This window comes from Mastomys coucha, unplaced genomic scaffold (genome assembly GCF_008632895.1).
Source record: "Mastomys coucha isolate ucsf_1 unplaced genomic scaffold, UCSF_Mcou_1 pScaffold21, whole genome shotgun sequence".
NCBI classification, from domain to species: domain Eukaryota; kingdom Metazoa; phylum Chordata; class Mammalia; order Rodentia; family Muridae; genus Mastomys; species Mastomys coucha.
Window position 1 is genome coordinate 142,376,931 of NW_022196904.1, and position 13,327 is coordinate 142,390,257.

The 13,327-nt window shown below is 38.9% G+C and overlaps 1 protein-coding gene and 1 long non-coding RNA gene across 2 annotated transcripts in view; one reads left to right on the plus strand and one right to left on the minus strand.

Annotated features, from left to right (window-relative positions):
- Positions 1-3,637: 3,637 nt before the first annotated feature.
- Positions 3,638-13,327, minus strand: part of Ms4a1 (membrane spanning 4-domains A1) — a 16,195-nt gene continuing 6,505 nt past the window's right edge. The window contains exons 2-7 of the mRNA XM_031389763.1: positions 12,001-12,174; positions 11,443-11,562; positions 9,846-9,905; positions 7,751-7,987; positions 6,604-6,705; positions 3,638-5,334 (exon numbers count right to left, since the gene is read on the minus strand). Coding sequence (XP_031245623.1) covers positions 5,116-5,334; positions 6,604-6,705; positions 7,751-7,987; positions 9,846-9,905; positions 11,443-11,562; positions 12,001-12,159 — 897 coding nt within the window. The 5' untranslated portion in view covers positions 12,160-12,174 and the 3' untranslated portion in view covers positions 3,638-5,115. The remainder of the gene's footprint in view (positions 5,335-6,603; positions 6,706-7,750; positions 7,988-9,845; positions 9,906-11,442; positions 11,563-12,000; positions 12,175-13,327) is intronic.
- The window catches only part of LOC116103584, a 50,291-nt gene continuing 41,600 nt past the window's right edge, over positions 4,637-13,327 (plus strand). The window contains exon 1 of the long non-coding RNA XR_004123502.1: positions 4,637-6,732. This is a non-coding gene — a long non-coding RNA (uncharacterized LOC116103584). The remainder of the gene's footprint in view (positions 6,733-13,327) is intronic.

A 13,327-nucleotide genomic window follows, 5' to 3' on the forward strand; every position in this document is an offset into this window, starting at 1 on the left:
ACAAATTCAGATAAATTGAAATCATGTAACTTTTCTCATCATAATGCAATAAAAGTTAAAAGAAAAAATAAAATGAACAACTAATAAAAAAAAGAAAGGATAGAATGTGGCCTCTCCCCATAGGACAGTAAATAAAGGCTTTATAATAAGGAATATAATGAACTTTTATAAATTATACTAAATAGAAGAATAGGCTTGGGACAAATTTGTGATCAAGAAAAACATTCTAGATCAGACCTAAGGCTAAAGCCAAAGGTGTGTACCATGGTAAAGCAAGGCCATGTGAAACTATTGCTTTGAACTCATAATGAGCTTATAGAATGAAACACTGCTTTGAACTTAGTACTGTTGTCCTTATGTAACTCCTCTCTTGTGTAATGTTTTATCTATGAGGTAATTTTATGAAGAACTTTGTCTAAAAAGGTATAAAAAGACTGAGAGAAGAAATAAAGTGTGGCAACTGGGGTTCTGCTCCAGCTTATACATATACATATATATATACATATATATATATGATCTGTCTGTCTATATGTACATATATATATATATATATATATATATATATATATGTTACACACATATATATTGAAATTGATGAAATAGGTGGTTGTGCCTGGCCAGTGTGTATGTGTGTGGGGGGCTGGCTTTCTTTTCTTTTCTTCTACCTTTGGTCTTAGGAAACCATTGTAGGAATGCCATATAAATGGACTCAAACAACATATGAACTTTAAAATAGCTACTTGTTCCTTAGCATGACGTCTTTTAAGTTAATGAGGAGTGCCTTCTTTTGGTAGATGAGTAATTTTTCATAGTTTTTTCCTGTTCATTCATTAGTTGGTAGATATTTGAGTTGTTTCCAATTTTAGTTATTTTGTCTATGAACAGTTGTACTCAAGTCAGTGTGTTCACATTTCTATTTTCCTTGGATATCTATCTGAACTTCCTTGGTCAAATGGAAACTTTACACTTAGCATTTTAATAATAGGAAAATAATTTCCCAAAGAGATTGCATAAATCTGTGTGTCAGTATTTTATGGGCATTTTAATTCCACTAGATCCTCAGTAACACTTTGTTTCTTGCTGTTGATAGCCAATCTCATGAATGTGAAGCTGTCTCACACTGAGGGTTTTATTCATATTTTCCTAGTGTATAATGATGGTAAACAGTTTATTGGCTTATTGGCCATTTGTACAATTTATTTGGAGAAGAATATATTCAAATACTTTGCTAATTTAAAAGTTTAGACTACCCCCTCTCCCCCTTTTTAATTAATTTAACCTTTCTCTCTGAATTCTGGTGACAACACCTTTGTCAGATTTAAGATCTGCAAATGTTTCCTCTTTATATGAGTTGCATTTACACTTTTAAAATTCGTGCCCTTTAAGTCATAAATTTTCAGGGACTAGGAGATGGCTCAGTGGTTAAGAATGTTTACTGTTCTTGCAGAGCACCTGGGTTTAGTTCCTAGCTCCACATGGCAACTCAAAAGCCACTTTTATTTTTTTAACATGTTTTTTATTAGATATTTTCTTTATTTACATGTCATATGATTTTTCTTTTCCCAGTTTCCCCTCCCAGGAACAAACAAACAAACAAACAAACAAAAACAACAAGAACAAACCCCTGTTGGCTCCTCCCTCCCCATGCTTGCCACCCCACCCTCTCCCACTTATTGGCCCTGGCATTCCCCTACACTGGAGCACAGAACCTTCACAGGGCCAAGGGCCTCTCCTCCCATTGATGATAGTTCCAGGGGTTTTAACACCTCTCTCTTTGGCCTCTGAAGACTCCAGCATACCTGTGGTACAAATAAACTCACACAGGCTCACATAAATGCACATAAATAAAATAGTTTTAAAAATCTTTTTAAAATCATAAAATTTTAAAGTTTTGATGTCATTTAATTTTTGATAGTTGCTTATTCTTTTGTTATCATATTTAAGAAACTATTGTCTAACTCAGGGTCACAAATTTTAAGTCCATATTTTTCTTGTTAGGTATTTTTTATTTATTTATTTTTGTGTTTTCCTCTATTACTTTTTTCTTTTTGTATTAGATATTTTCTTTATTTATATTTTAAATGATATCTCTTTTTCTGGTTTTCCCTCTGAAAACCAAACCAAAACAAAACCTGTTCCTCCATCCCCCTGCTCACCAACTCACCCTCTCCTGCATCCTGGCCCTGGCATTCCCCTATACTGGGGCATACAACCTCCACAGGACCAAGGGCCTCTCCTCCCATTGATGACCAACTAGGCCATCCTCTGCTATACATATGCTGTCCCACCATGTGTACTTTTTGGTTGGTGGTTTAGTCCCTGGGAGCTCTGAGGGTACTAGTTAGTACTTATTGTTGTTCCTCCTAAGGGGCTGCAAACCCCTTCAGCTCCTTGGTTTCTTACTCTAGCTCCTTCTTTGGGGACCCTGTGCTCAGTCCAATGGATGGCTGTGAACCTCTACTTCTGTATTAGTCAGGTATTTTTTAATGGTAGCTTTTACACTTATGCCTCTGATCCATCTTGAGTTAGTTTTTTTAATACTGTGTGAGATAAATTTCCAGTTTATTTATTTAATTTTGTGTAGCTATCACGAGTCTCATGAACATTTGTTGAAATGGTTATTCCTTTCTTGGAGTCCAACTCACTATCTTTGAACACATTTTTATTATCTTCAATCAGCTACTAATGTTTTTGAAGTTGCAGATCTCAGTCTTGCCTTTACAACTTTTTTAACAGTGTGCCTTATCATATGCTGTGATTTGGATCTTAAATACTCTCTATATATCTACTGTTAAAGCCTGAAATGCCCTTGAAGGGCTACTGGGACCCAGACCTTTACAGCTATCTTCTTACTTCCGAGCTGTCACAAGGTGGGCAGCTTTGTGCCACCACATGCCTCCTTGCTTGGTATTCTTCTGCCTCATTATTGGTCCCCAAACCCTGGAGCTGCTCAGTCTCTTCACTGGTGGAGTGGGTGTGTCTAGTTATTGGGTAGAGGTGATTATCTTTAAAAGCTTTTGTTCTTTATGGTTACAAAATTGTTTTTATAAAAATAAAAATTGAGAGGTAAATCTAGCTTAAAGCTAGAGAAATACCTTCTGCTTTGATAAACATGTCTGCCATTGGGTAATGTGATTTGACTCTACATTGATGGAGGATTCTTGGGGGGAGGCTTACAAGAATTTTTATTCTTTTTAAGTAGATACTAAAATTATCTCATAGTCATGAGAAATTGGTAAAGACTAATTATTTGAGAATCTAACAATGGCTAACGTAAAATCCTTAAGGAAATGAGTTTTAGAGAGGGGAAACTTTTCAAATTGAATGTTGCATCTATAATTTTTCAGCTTGACACTCCCCCTCCCATCTTCCCACCTTCTCCAGGCACTGCCGTGTCTTCTTTAGTTTAGGGTATCTCCCATGTGCTGGATATGGAGAATCATGCTGTGGCTTGCAAGAGTGAGCAGTACTGAGTAATGACCTAGTGGATGAATAATTTCCTTGGGAGCATGTGTCAGGTACATAGGAATAGCTCAGTATGACTGGATGTGCCATTATTCAAACACAGATTAGTGTTAAGCTGCAGAAGAATCCCATTGTTTGATGTTATGAAGAAGAAAGAAACACCCAAGGTGGACTTATTCATCACAGGCACGGACACAAAGTTTTATTTACTTAGAGTTTGTTTTGAAAACCACACAGGGGAAAAATTCTACTTCCATTTTCTTTATAATAGCAGGAAATATCTCCCACCAGTAGCCTCTAATAAAATAGAAATATTCTAAGGAGTGCAACTTAAGTTGTTCAAATACCCATCATGCCTAGAAGCAGACTGGTCATAGTATTTAAATGATAGGTTATGGTGAAATTGTCTTAGGCTAACAGTGTTTCTAGGTGAGGTGCTAGCATCTTTGCACATGTGCAGGGGTGGGAAAGTATGGTGGCCTGAGATTTGGTATTTTAACTGCGTTGTTTCTAAGCATGATCTTTTTGTGGTCATTTATAGTACATATAAGATGTACTTATAGGGCATCTTATAACTTACCAGCTAATTTCATATTAATGCCATGACTAGTTTTCCAAATGTTGTAAGATTCTGGGTGTCTTTATTCATATGGTGTCAAATCCAATTCTGACTCTTTTGTGACTCAACACATTGCTCATAGAATATGATCTTTGACATAGCTTATGCAGACATATGGGCATAGATAATTTGGTTATTTCAAATATCACTAGAATTTGAAGAGCTGAGTCTGACTCAAGTCCTCACAACTATTATAGAATACCTTGGCTTGCTTCTTTCAACTTAACTGCAAAAGTGGTAGGAATGCTTTCATGGTTATGAAAGACCAAATGAAAAACTATTTCATAAACTACTCTATCATCTGGAAAGCATCTCATAAGCACAGCTGTTGCTTATGATTTGAGATCTGGATACCCATTAATGACATTTATGTCCCACCATTCTTTCTTCTCTTGACTAAAACATACAAGTACATAAACAATGTAACCAGAAGCCAAGAAACTGGAGTTGGGCCAAGTTAAGATACAGAGACTTGCTCATTTTTAAGCTATGCTTTTTGTACAGAGACCATCTTAGGAATAGGCCTTTCACAGCTTCCCAAATGGAACACAGAAGCTTGAAGAACATGCCGTATTTTGTGCCTTCCCCACAGGCGTATAGGTGTCTCATTTTCTCTTACTGTTATTACTCTTTCCTTAAAACAATAATGCAAAAGGGACTCTACTAAACATGTAGAAGGAGTCATAGAGTTCAGAGATGAATGGAACAATCATGTGTCTTTTCCCTCTGCTGTAACTGCTGATGGAGGAAAGGAGGAAAACCCACTAGCACTACTGAGACACCCATCCAAGGAAAAGGTGAGTGAGAAGTGGGTTCTTCAGCGTTTCTGCCAATGTAAGGCTCCCTAAGCAAGAAAAAAAGGCAATCTTTTATAATCACTACATTCTCCAAATATGAAGGAGAGCTAGATGTGGCTGTGCAAAGATAAGCTGTGGAAATATGGAGAATAGATTGTGGAAAGCCACAAGAGATGAGGCTAACTATGTATCTTGGAAGCTCTCTAAACAATAGTGCTTATAAAAGAAAAGAGTTTAAGGAGCAATCTCATTTTCCACTGGCAAGGATTCCTGCTCTTGGGGAGGTGCTGGAAAGTTTATTTCTGCTTCTTCTTCCTCCTCCTCCTGCACTGGAATAATTTCAATTTCTTCTTCATTCTTTAGTTGGGAAGATACTCCACTTAGCTCAATGATTTCTTCTTTCATTTTAATCGTCTGCTCTTTTTTTTCTCCAGCTGACAGCAGAACCACATTCTAGAACATAAACAAATGCTTCTTGACTTTTACCCTTGACACACCTTCCAACAATCTGTGTATATCCAAATGCCAAATTATTCTCAGGCTCTTTGTTTAGTTAACCATATACTATAGATACCAGGATTGGCTACATGGATGCTCAAATTCTTATCAAATCACCTACTTTTAAACCTCCAGTTTGAGTAAATCGTTAAGGGCTTCAGGCATTTGCCATTTTGCCTGAAATAATCATACTACATGAAAAAAAATGTTAAAAATAGAGGAGTTTAGATTCTAGAACTAATTTGCCTTTAGTGATTGTAACCTGGGGCAGTTATTCTCATTCCACCTTATTCCCATATTTGTAATGAAGGAAACAGTAATGACTACTAGGTTATAAGCTAAATCTTATAGTCTGTCACTTTGAGGTAGTTTATAGTAGAGATCCTATTGGGACATTCACATTTTCCAGTTTTGGATAGTCTTTGAAATACTATTGTTTTGGAAGTGGAATGAGGTGAAGGGAGAAAGCTGAGAAGGGAACACTAAAAAATCCAAGGACCAGTGACTTTATCAACCTTCAGCTTTCCACCATCCTATGTTACACATTCAGATGGGAGAAGGCATGTAATCAAGGTGTGAATAAGAATGTCTACCATAGGCTCAAATTTTTCAATACTTGTTGTGCAGTGGGCAGAACTGTTTGGGAATGATCAGAATTGTGGCCTTGTGGGAGGAGATGTGTCATTGGTGGTAGACTTTGGGGTTTCAAATTCAAAGCCATTTCTAGTTAGTTCTCCCTGTCTCATGCTTGTGGATCAGAAGTAAGCTCTCAGCTGCTTCTCCAGAGCCATGCCTGACTGTCCACTGCCATGCTCCTCCCTATGATGGTTATGGACTCTAAACTAATCTTCTGGAACTGTAAAGACCAAATACATGCTTTCTTTTATAAGTCACCTTGGCCATGCTGTCTTATTACTGCAATGCAGTAGTACAAGACAAAATGGGAGTGGGAGTCTGAAGTCAAGTAGATGGAAGGGCTGGTTGGCAGCCACACGTGTGTACATGTGGAGGGAACTGTAGCATCTGCCTAGCCATAGACTCAGTTACTCTTCAAAAGATTTGCTGTCACTACTGGTGTTTTCAGTTTCAAAAAAAATTTACAACAAAACCAATTTTTTCCAATGAAACTCCTAGTTCCAAAATTTCACCAGATCATATTCTATGCAAACATTTTTTGTAGATGTCAATTTTCTAGGTTGTTGTGGACAGGTAACTCCAACTTACAGATTTGGGTCTGGAGCATATTCTTTTCCACTCATTCTCCACAACTCCAGCTGTCACGAGCTTCTGGAAGAAGGCAGAGATCAGCATCACCGACAGAATGCCCTGGAAACCAACAGCATGAAGGCAAAGGTAAGATAACAGCAGAGCGATGTGCACAGTGATGACAAATGACTAGAACTCAGAGAGTAACAGTTCAGCTCAATTCTTTAGGTAAGAAAACTGAGCTGCTGTGGGGAGCAGTTGCTATGAGATAGCATCTTTAGGCACAAGAAAGTAAGGTGGGAATAGGACACTGAAAAATCAATTCTTTTTAAGAAAGAGTCTTAAATTCTTTTAGTTTAAGTAAAGTAGCTCATGGTAGGATACACCCCTAGCATTCTTGAAGTCTTGGGTGCCAGTCCCACCATGTAAACTAGTCATATTGGCACATCCCTGTTAAAGCCCAGTACTAGGAGATATGGAGTCAGGAAGATCAGAAGTTTAAGGTTGTTCTTGACTATACAGTACAGCGAAGGCCAGCCTAGACTACATGAGACCCTGTCTCAAAAGAAATAGTATCATCTTTAGGTGCATGTGTATCACATTGAGGAAATGCCACAACATTTGAGAGATGTATTTCCTTTTCTCTTTAAACTCTGCATTCACAACTCGATGATGACTAATATGTCAATAACATTTTAAAAATTTCTTCCATGTTTTTATTAAAAATAGCAATTGTTAATATCATCAATGGTATTAACAATGATGAACACATAAAGCTTGGTGTGGTGGCATGTGCCAGTAAGCCCAGCATTCAGGAAGGAGAAGAAGGATTGTTGTGAATTTGAAGCTAGTCTAGGCTGAATAGACAGCATTAGACCACCCAAGACTACACAACAAGAACATTCCTCAGAAGAAATGATAAAGTTACAAACAGAACCTTATACAAATGACACTGTTCTAATTTGTTTCTCAAACCAACCAAGGAGATACAGAGTATCACTCTCTATTTTACAGCTAAGGAAATGGAGGCAGTATATGAGGAGGGTTCTGGTCCAAAGCTACATACAGAAAAAATGGCAGACCCAGAGTACCTGGATCTGGGGTTGATGCTCATAATAAAGCATAGCACATTTCTTCTCTGAAGAAATACTGCTTTCATACTTACCAAGAACACAGACTGCATGCTGTTACAGTACCGTGTAGATGGGGAGTCTTTCTCTGAGGAATTAGATGGTTCACAGTCATAGATATCAACATATAGCTTGGAAGTTTTAATAAGTTCCAGTCTCCCCATTTTTAAAAAATGAGAAATGGTAATGTTAAGTATGTCCATGATTGATAGAATTATTCCAGAAATGGCAGCAAATAGGCTTAGAGAGCTCATTATCACTTTCGCTTTGACCTGAAACAGAGGCAGGTTTGTTTATTAGAAAACATAAAGCAGGATATGGGATTTCAGTTATCATTCCTCTAAGTCATGAAGACACCGCCTTTGGGATCTAGTTCAGCTCTTGTTATGGGTTTTAGCCTCTTTGTCACTATATTTAGCCTCCTTCTCCCCCCTTTCCAGTCTCCTTGTCTTAAGCCATCACCATCCACTCAATTTATGAAACCAAAGTTCTGGTGATCCTTTACCCACATTTTTTAATCTCTGAACTTTTTCTTTGCCACCTACTTCCCAGTCATGCAGTCAACACTTACTGAGTGAGAGAGAATTAATGGTATCTGGATCATTACCTCTTTGCATAATAAGACAGTGGGCAGAGAGATAAGAAGGCTTTTACATCATGACTACATCTCATTGAAGTAGATATAGATAGAACCTTCTAGGTTTGTATTACTGTGTTGGCTAGTCTTGTGTTAACTTCACATACAAACTAGAGTTATCAGATAGGAGAGAACTTTAATTGAGAAAATGCCTCCATAACATTTGGCTATAAGGCATTTTATTAATTAGTGATTGAAAGGAGAGGGCCCAGCCCATTGTGGATGGTGCCATCCCTGGAGTGGTGGTACTGGGTTTTGTAAAAAGCAGACTGAGCAAGCCATGTGAAGCAAGACAGTAAGCAGCACTTCTCCACGGCCTTTGTATCAGCTTCTGCCTTCAGGTTTCTGCCCTGTTTGAGTTCCTACCCTGACTTCCTTTGGTGATGAACAGCAATGTGGAAGTGTAAGCCGAACAAATCCTTTCCTCTCCAACTTGATTTTTGGTCATGGAATTTTGTCACAGCAATAGAAACCCTGACTAAGACAACCATCAAATAAGATGTATCAGCCATAATAATAACACCACTGCTAACTACTGATGTCATCCATTAGGGCAAATTTCTCTTGGTTGTATAGTCTGGAGGACATGGTTGTGTCTGCTCTGACCTGTGTGGGTGATAAAAGCTTGATATATCATATGCCATATGGTGAGACATTATTGATGTGTTTCACTAACATATTTCACTCCTAGCTATGTGACTTATTAATGGCAATTTGGTAATTTTGGTTGTATTTGGTATTTGTAAATAATATATTTCTTCCTCTAAACTGATTATTTTCAGATAATTTATAAATAAGAACCATCTCAATCCACTCAGTTCTTTACCAACTCAAAGTGACTTGCACTTAGTAAGTATAAGTATTGTTAAAGGATTTTCTAGAAAGAAATTTGGTAGTGAGCTTTGGTTACCCACCCAGATTCAGGAATTCTATAGGTTACTTATTTTAAGAGGATACAAATAAATCTTTATGGACAAGCCACTGTAGGCCTTATGTCTATACTCTACTACACTATCACACACAATGCCCTATCTCATCTTTATATTTATTTTCTGTGTCAAGACTAGCACTTCTGTTCATTGTGGGGAAAACTCTGGGGCACTCCTGTACTCACTTGGGGTTCTGAGTGTAATTATAAGGCTGGAACCCAACTCAAGCATATAGATTATTTTCCTAAATTGTGTGTCATTTCCTAAATATCATTCTTTCAAAATATGCCATGTCTGTCATCTCCACAGGGAACTTAGCTTTGAAAGCGTATTAAGTCCAGTCCTTTGACCCTGCCTTTGATTCCCTAGGCATGGACAGACTTAAGGCAGTATCATTTTTGAGCTTCTAGCAAAGAAAATCACATCACAACCAGAATGATATAGGATCTATTGCTCAGAGAAGAGTCTGTGACTGCAAAGCTCTTTATAGGGTCCCTGGGCTTGTTTTCTACTGGGAAAGTGGCTGTGTGTCTTGTGTGTGGGAAAGGACATATGATTACTTGCCAAACTGTTCCTGGAGGTTTTCTCTGCTGCGGCTGCCAGGAGTGATCCTGAAATAATATACTGCAAAGAGAGGTGGGCAGGAAAGGGGAGGGGCAGGAGGGGAGAGACAGAAGAGAAAGGGTGACTGTTATTCACTGATAACGGATTGGGAGCATATATATACACACACCCATATATGTATATATATGTATATGTATATATGTATATATATGGGTGTGTGTATATATATACATATATATGTGTGTGTATATATATATATATTTCTTTGTTCTTTAGGTTCATACATGCAGTCTGTGTTGTTCAACCTTTGGGACCATTAACTAGAAATACAATAAGAAAAGAAAGACAGAATCTCACACTTTCCTTGTCAGTGAGAACCCTCTGGGCCCATACAAACAGAAAACATAAACATAAACATATCAAACATGATCAAACAGAAACATAAGAAGTCACCCCCCCAGTAACATGACCTATTCCTTATCCACACAAGCTACAATCAGACTTTGTCTAGAGTTTTAAAGACATAATTAGACCTAGTGCCTAGGAAGCACAGGTAGGAGAGAAGGTGTGGAAAAGACATTTTTCCTTCTCTTTATTAAAAAAGTGACATTTATTCATTTTTTATGTGTGTGGCTGTTTTGTCTGCGTGTTTGTGGGTCAAGAGCATACCTGGCCAAGGAGGCCAGAAAAAAGTGCTGAATTCCTCTGGAACTGGCATTAGAGATGGCTGTGAGCTGCCATGTGGGTACTGGGGATTGAACCTGGGTTGTCTGGAAGAGCAGTGGTGCTAAGCACTTAGCCATCTTTCTAGTCCATCTCTCTCATTGTAATTAGTGAGAATGTTCATGTGGGGGGCACAGTGACTTAATAGCCGTGATGCCACTGAGAGATCGTATGAGTATGATACACTTCACCATATCGTTGGTTGCTACAGGAAGCAACAGTAATTATTTTTCAGTTTTCTTTTCTAAAGTTCAAGCAATAAGGTGCAGAAAAGTCTTATGACCAATCTACCTTGGTTCCTTGAAGCTTCAATTCTGGACTCACTCTTAGAGGGACACGGTCATGAAAAGTGTCCTGGCAAAACAAACACTACCTAGCCTCATGTCACCCACAGAATTATAAGGCTGGGATACATGTACATTAATTAGCCCAAATTCAGAGGGTTGCTGAATTTGTAAGTACAAAAGATTATTTGAGATGAAAGGAATTTCATCAGGTGCCATAGTAATTAACAAACTTGTAGAGACATGGAGGACCTAGGATGTTTCCATTTCTCCTTTCTTTCCAAAGTGTCAAATATCCAGCGTCTCAAACCCTGCACTAACCGGCTATGCAGACAGCCTCCCTGCTTTGTCCAGACTTCCGTCCCCGAGAACAGCTGACAGAGCTCCTTTCTGTGAATCCACACGGAGCATGGCCGCCTTCAACCACAGGAGCTTCGTAGTGTAGTCTACCCTTCTTCGTACTTAACTATGCCAACCCCATAGATTCTTCCTGCCCATATTACTTTCTTCAACACAGAAACAACCTAGATCTTTTTGGCTCTTTTTCCTCCTTCAACATCTAAAAGATGTTTCTGTTTACTATAACTTACCATAATGCCTCCCCAGAGAGGGTACCATACGCTCAAACAGATAGGTGCGAAGACCCCTGTGGGGATCATCAGCAGTCCCCCCAGGGAAATATGGAAGAGGCCATTCATGATTTGGACAGCCTGGGGGAAAGAAGAAAGATACTGGTAGTGAACTGAACTCATTGGTAGGGGTCGAAGGCAACATGGGAAACCCGAGACCCAAATAGAAACCTTGCAAAAGTCCTAAAAGGAGTGGTAGCGCTGCCCAGAATTTTGCGTCTTTCTTGTTCAGATCTATCTCTCCCACCACACAGGGCATTTTCAAGGAACAGATATGTCTGGAATCTGAACAATGGACCAGCCTGGTCCTCCAAACCAAGAGATAATGTAAGATCATTCTGCAGTGATCTGCAGGTGCTAACTGGTGCCCTCTGGCATCACCCATTTCCAGAACCATAAAGAACACAGCCACTTAAACCTGCCTGTGCAAGGCAGACTGAATTCCATGCACAGCCTGAAGCATCAAAGCCTGCAGTCCAGAGTATCTCCAGAGTGTGGAATGGAGGAAAACAGTCTTACCCCCAAAGCCTTTGACTCCCTCATGAAGAAGCTTTGTGTGGGGCCCACCAGTGAAGATGTCCTTCTGAGGTTCACTTTTTGAGCAGATTGCATGGCGAGGGGGCCTTTTGTAGGGTCTGTTGGGAAAGATCCACTCACTGAGTTTCTGGGTGTTGTCATTCTGTTTTCAAACTCCTGAAAGTAAAAGAGTAAAGTGATATCAAAGACAAACTTTGGAAATCTTACCTTCTGACTCCATCTAATCCTTCTCTTAGTATTATTCCCTTTATGGTGCCACTGAGACATGACCTCTTCCTAGTAGCTTCAGATGGAAGGCAAGGTCTACTACTATGTTATAGGAAAGGATCTGGAGATGCTATCTCAGGGAAGGGCACATGGATCCAGGAATCTGAGCTAGAATGATAATCATGTTTGGATACATGTTAATGTTCAATAAATCACAATGTAGTCGATTACTCTACCAGTGAGCTATACTCTTAGAACATATGCATACCACGAATGTATGTTCATATGCATTTTCTCTCTGCTGGGGCTTGGACCCTGAAACTGTCCCACAGTTTCACAAGGGAGGGACCCAACAGGACCCAAGGTCCTTGTGTTTGTTAAGAAAATACCACTGAGCTTCATCTCTGCTCTATGCATTTGTCTAGCTGGTTCCTCCTTAGGTGTTCTTATGATTTAATATTCCAAAGAATATTCTTATTGGCTTGTTCATATATTTCTGAACAGTGTAGTGGCCCAGAGATGTCATTACTGATTATGGTTAGGATTGTCCTTGAAATAAGAAGGAATGGTCGGGGCCTCTCTCTCCCTCTGACTCTGACTTTGAGCAGATCACTTCAAGAATATTCTCTGACATCACATGCCAGATCACAGCCTGTGAGTCAGACTGTCTGGTTTCAAACAGTAATTCCAATTACTTTGAGTTGTTGGTCAAGTTCCCTGGGCCTCAGATTCTTCAGCTCTAGACTTGAAATAGTAATCCTTGTCTCACAGCTTGTTACAGTAGATAGATGATGACAGTTCATGTTGGTGTGGGTTTTTGTTCACCCAGGTGTAGCTTAAACACCAGCTATCCCCAGAGGCCTTCTCTAAACCCTCAACCTATCACACATGCTCTTGTATGCTCCTTGCCTCAACACATCCTGTTCTAGTCACCTCATTTCAGTCATGACTGTGGTAAATTGCCTTATATGCATGTTTATTGCAGTTATCTCTCAACAGAAACAAATAGATGTTGTTGTTTCTTTTTTTTTAATTAGATTTTTTTTAAATTTACATTTCAAATGATATCTCTTTTCACGGTTTCCCGGGGGCGGGCGGGGGG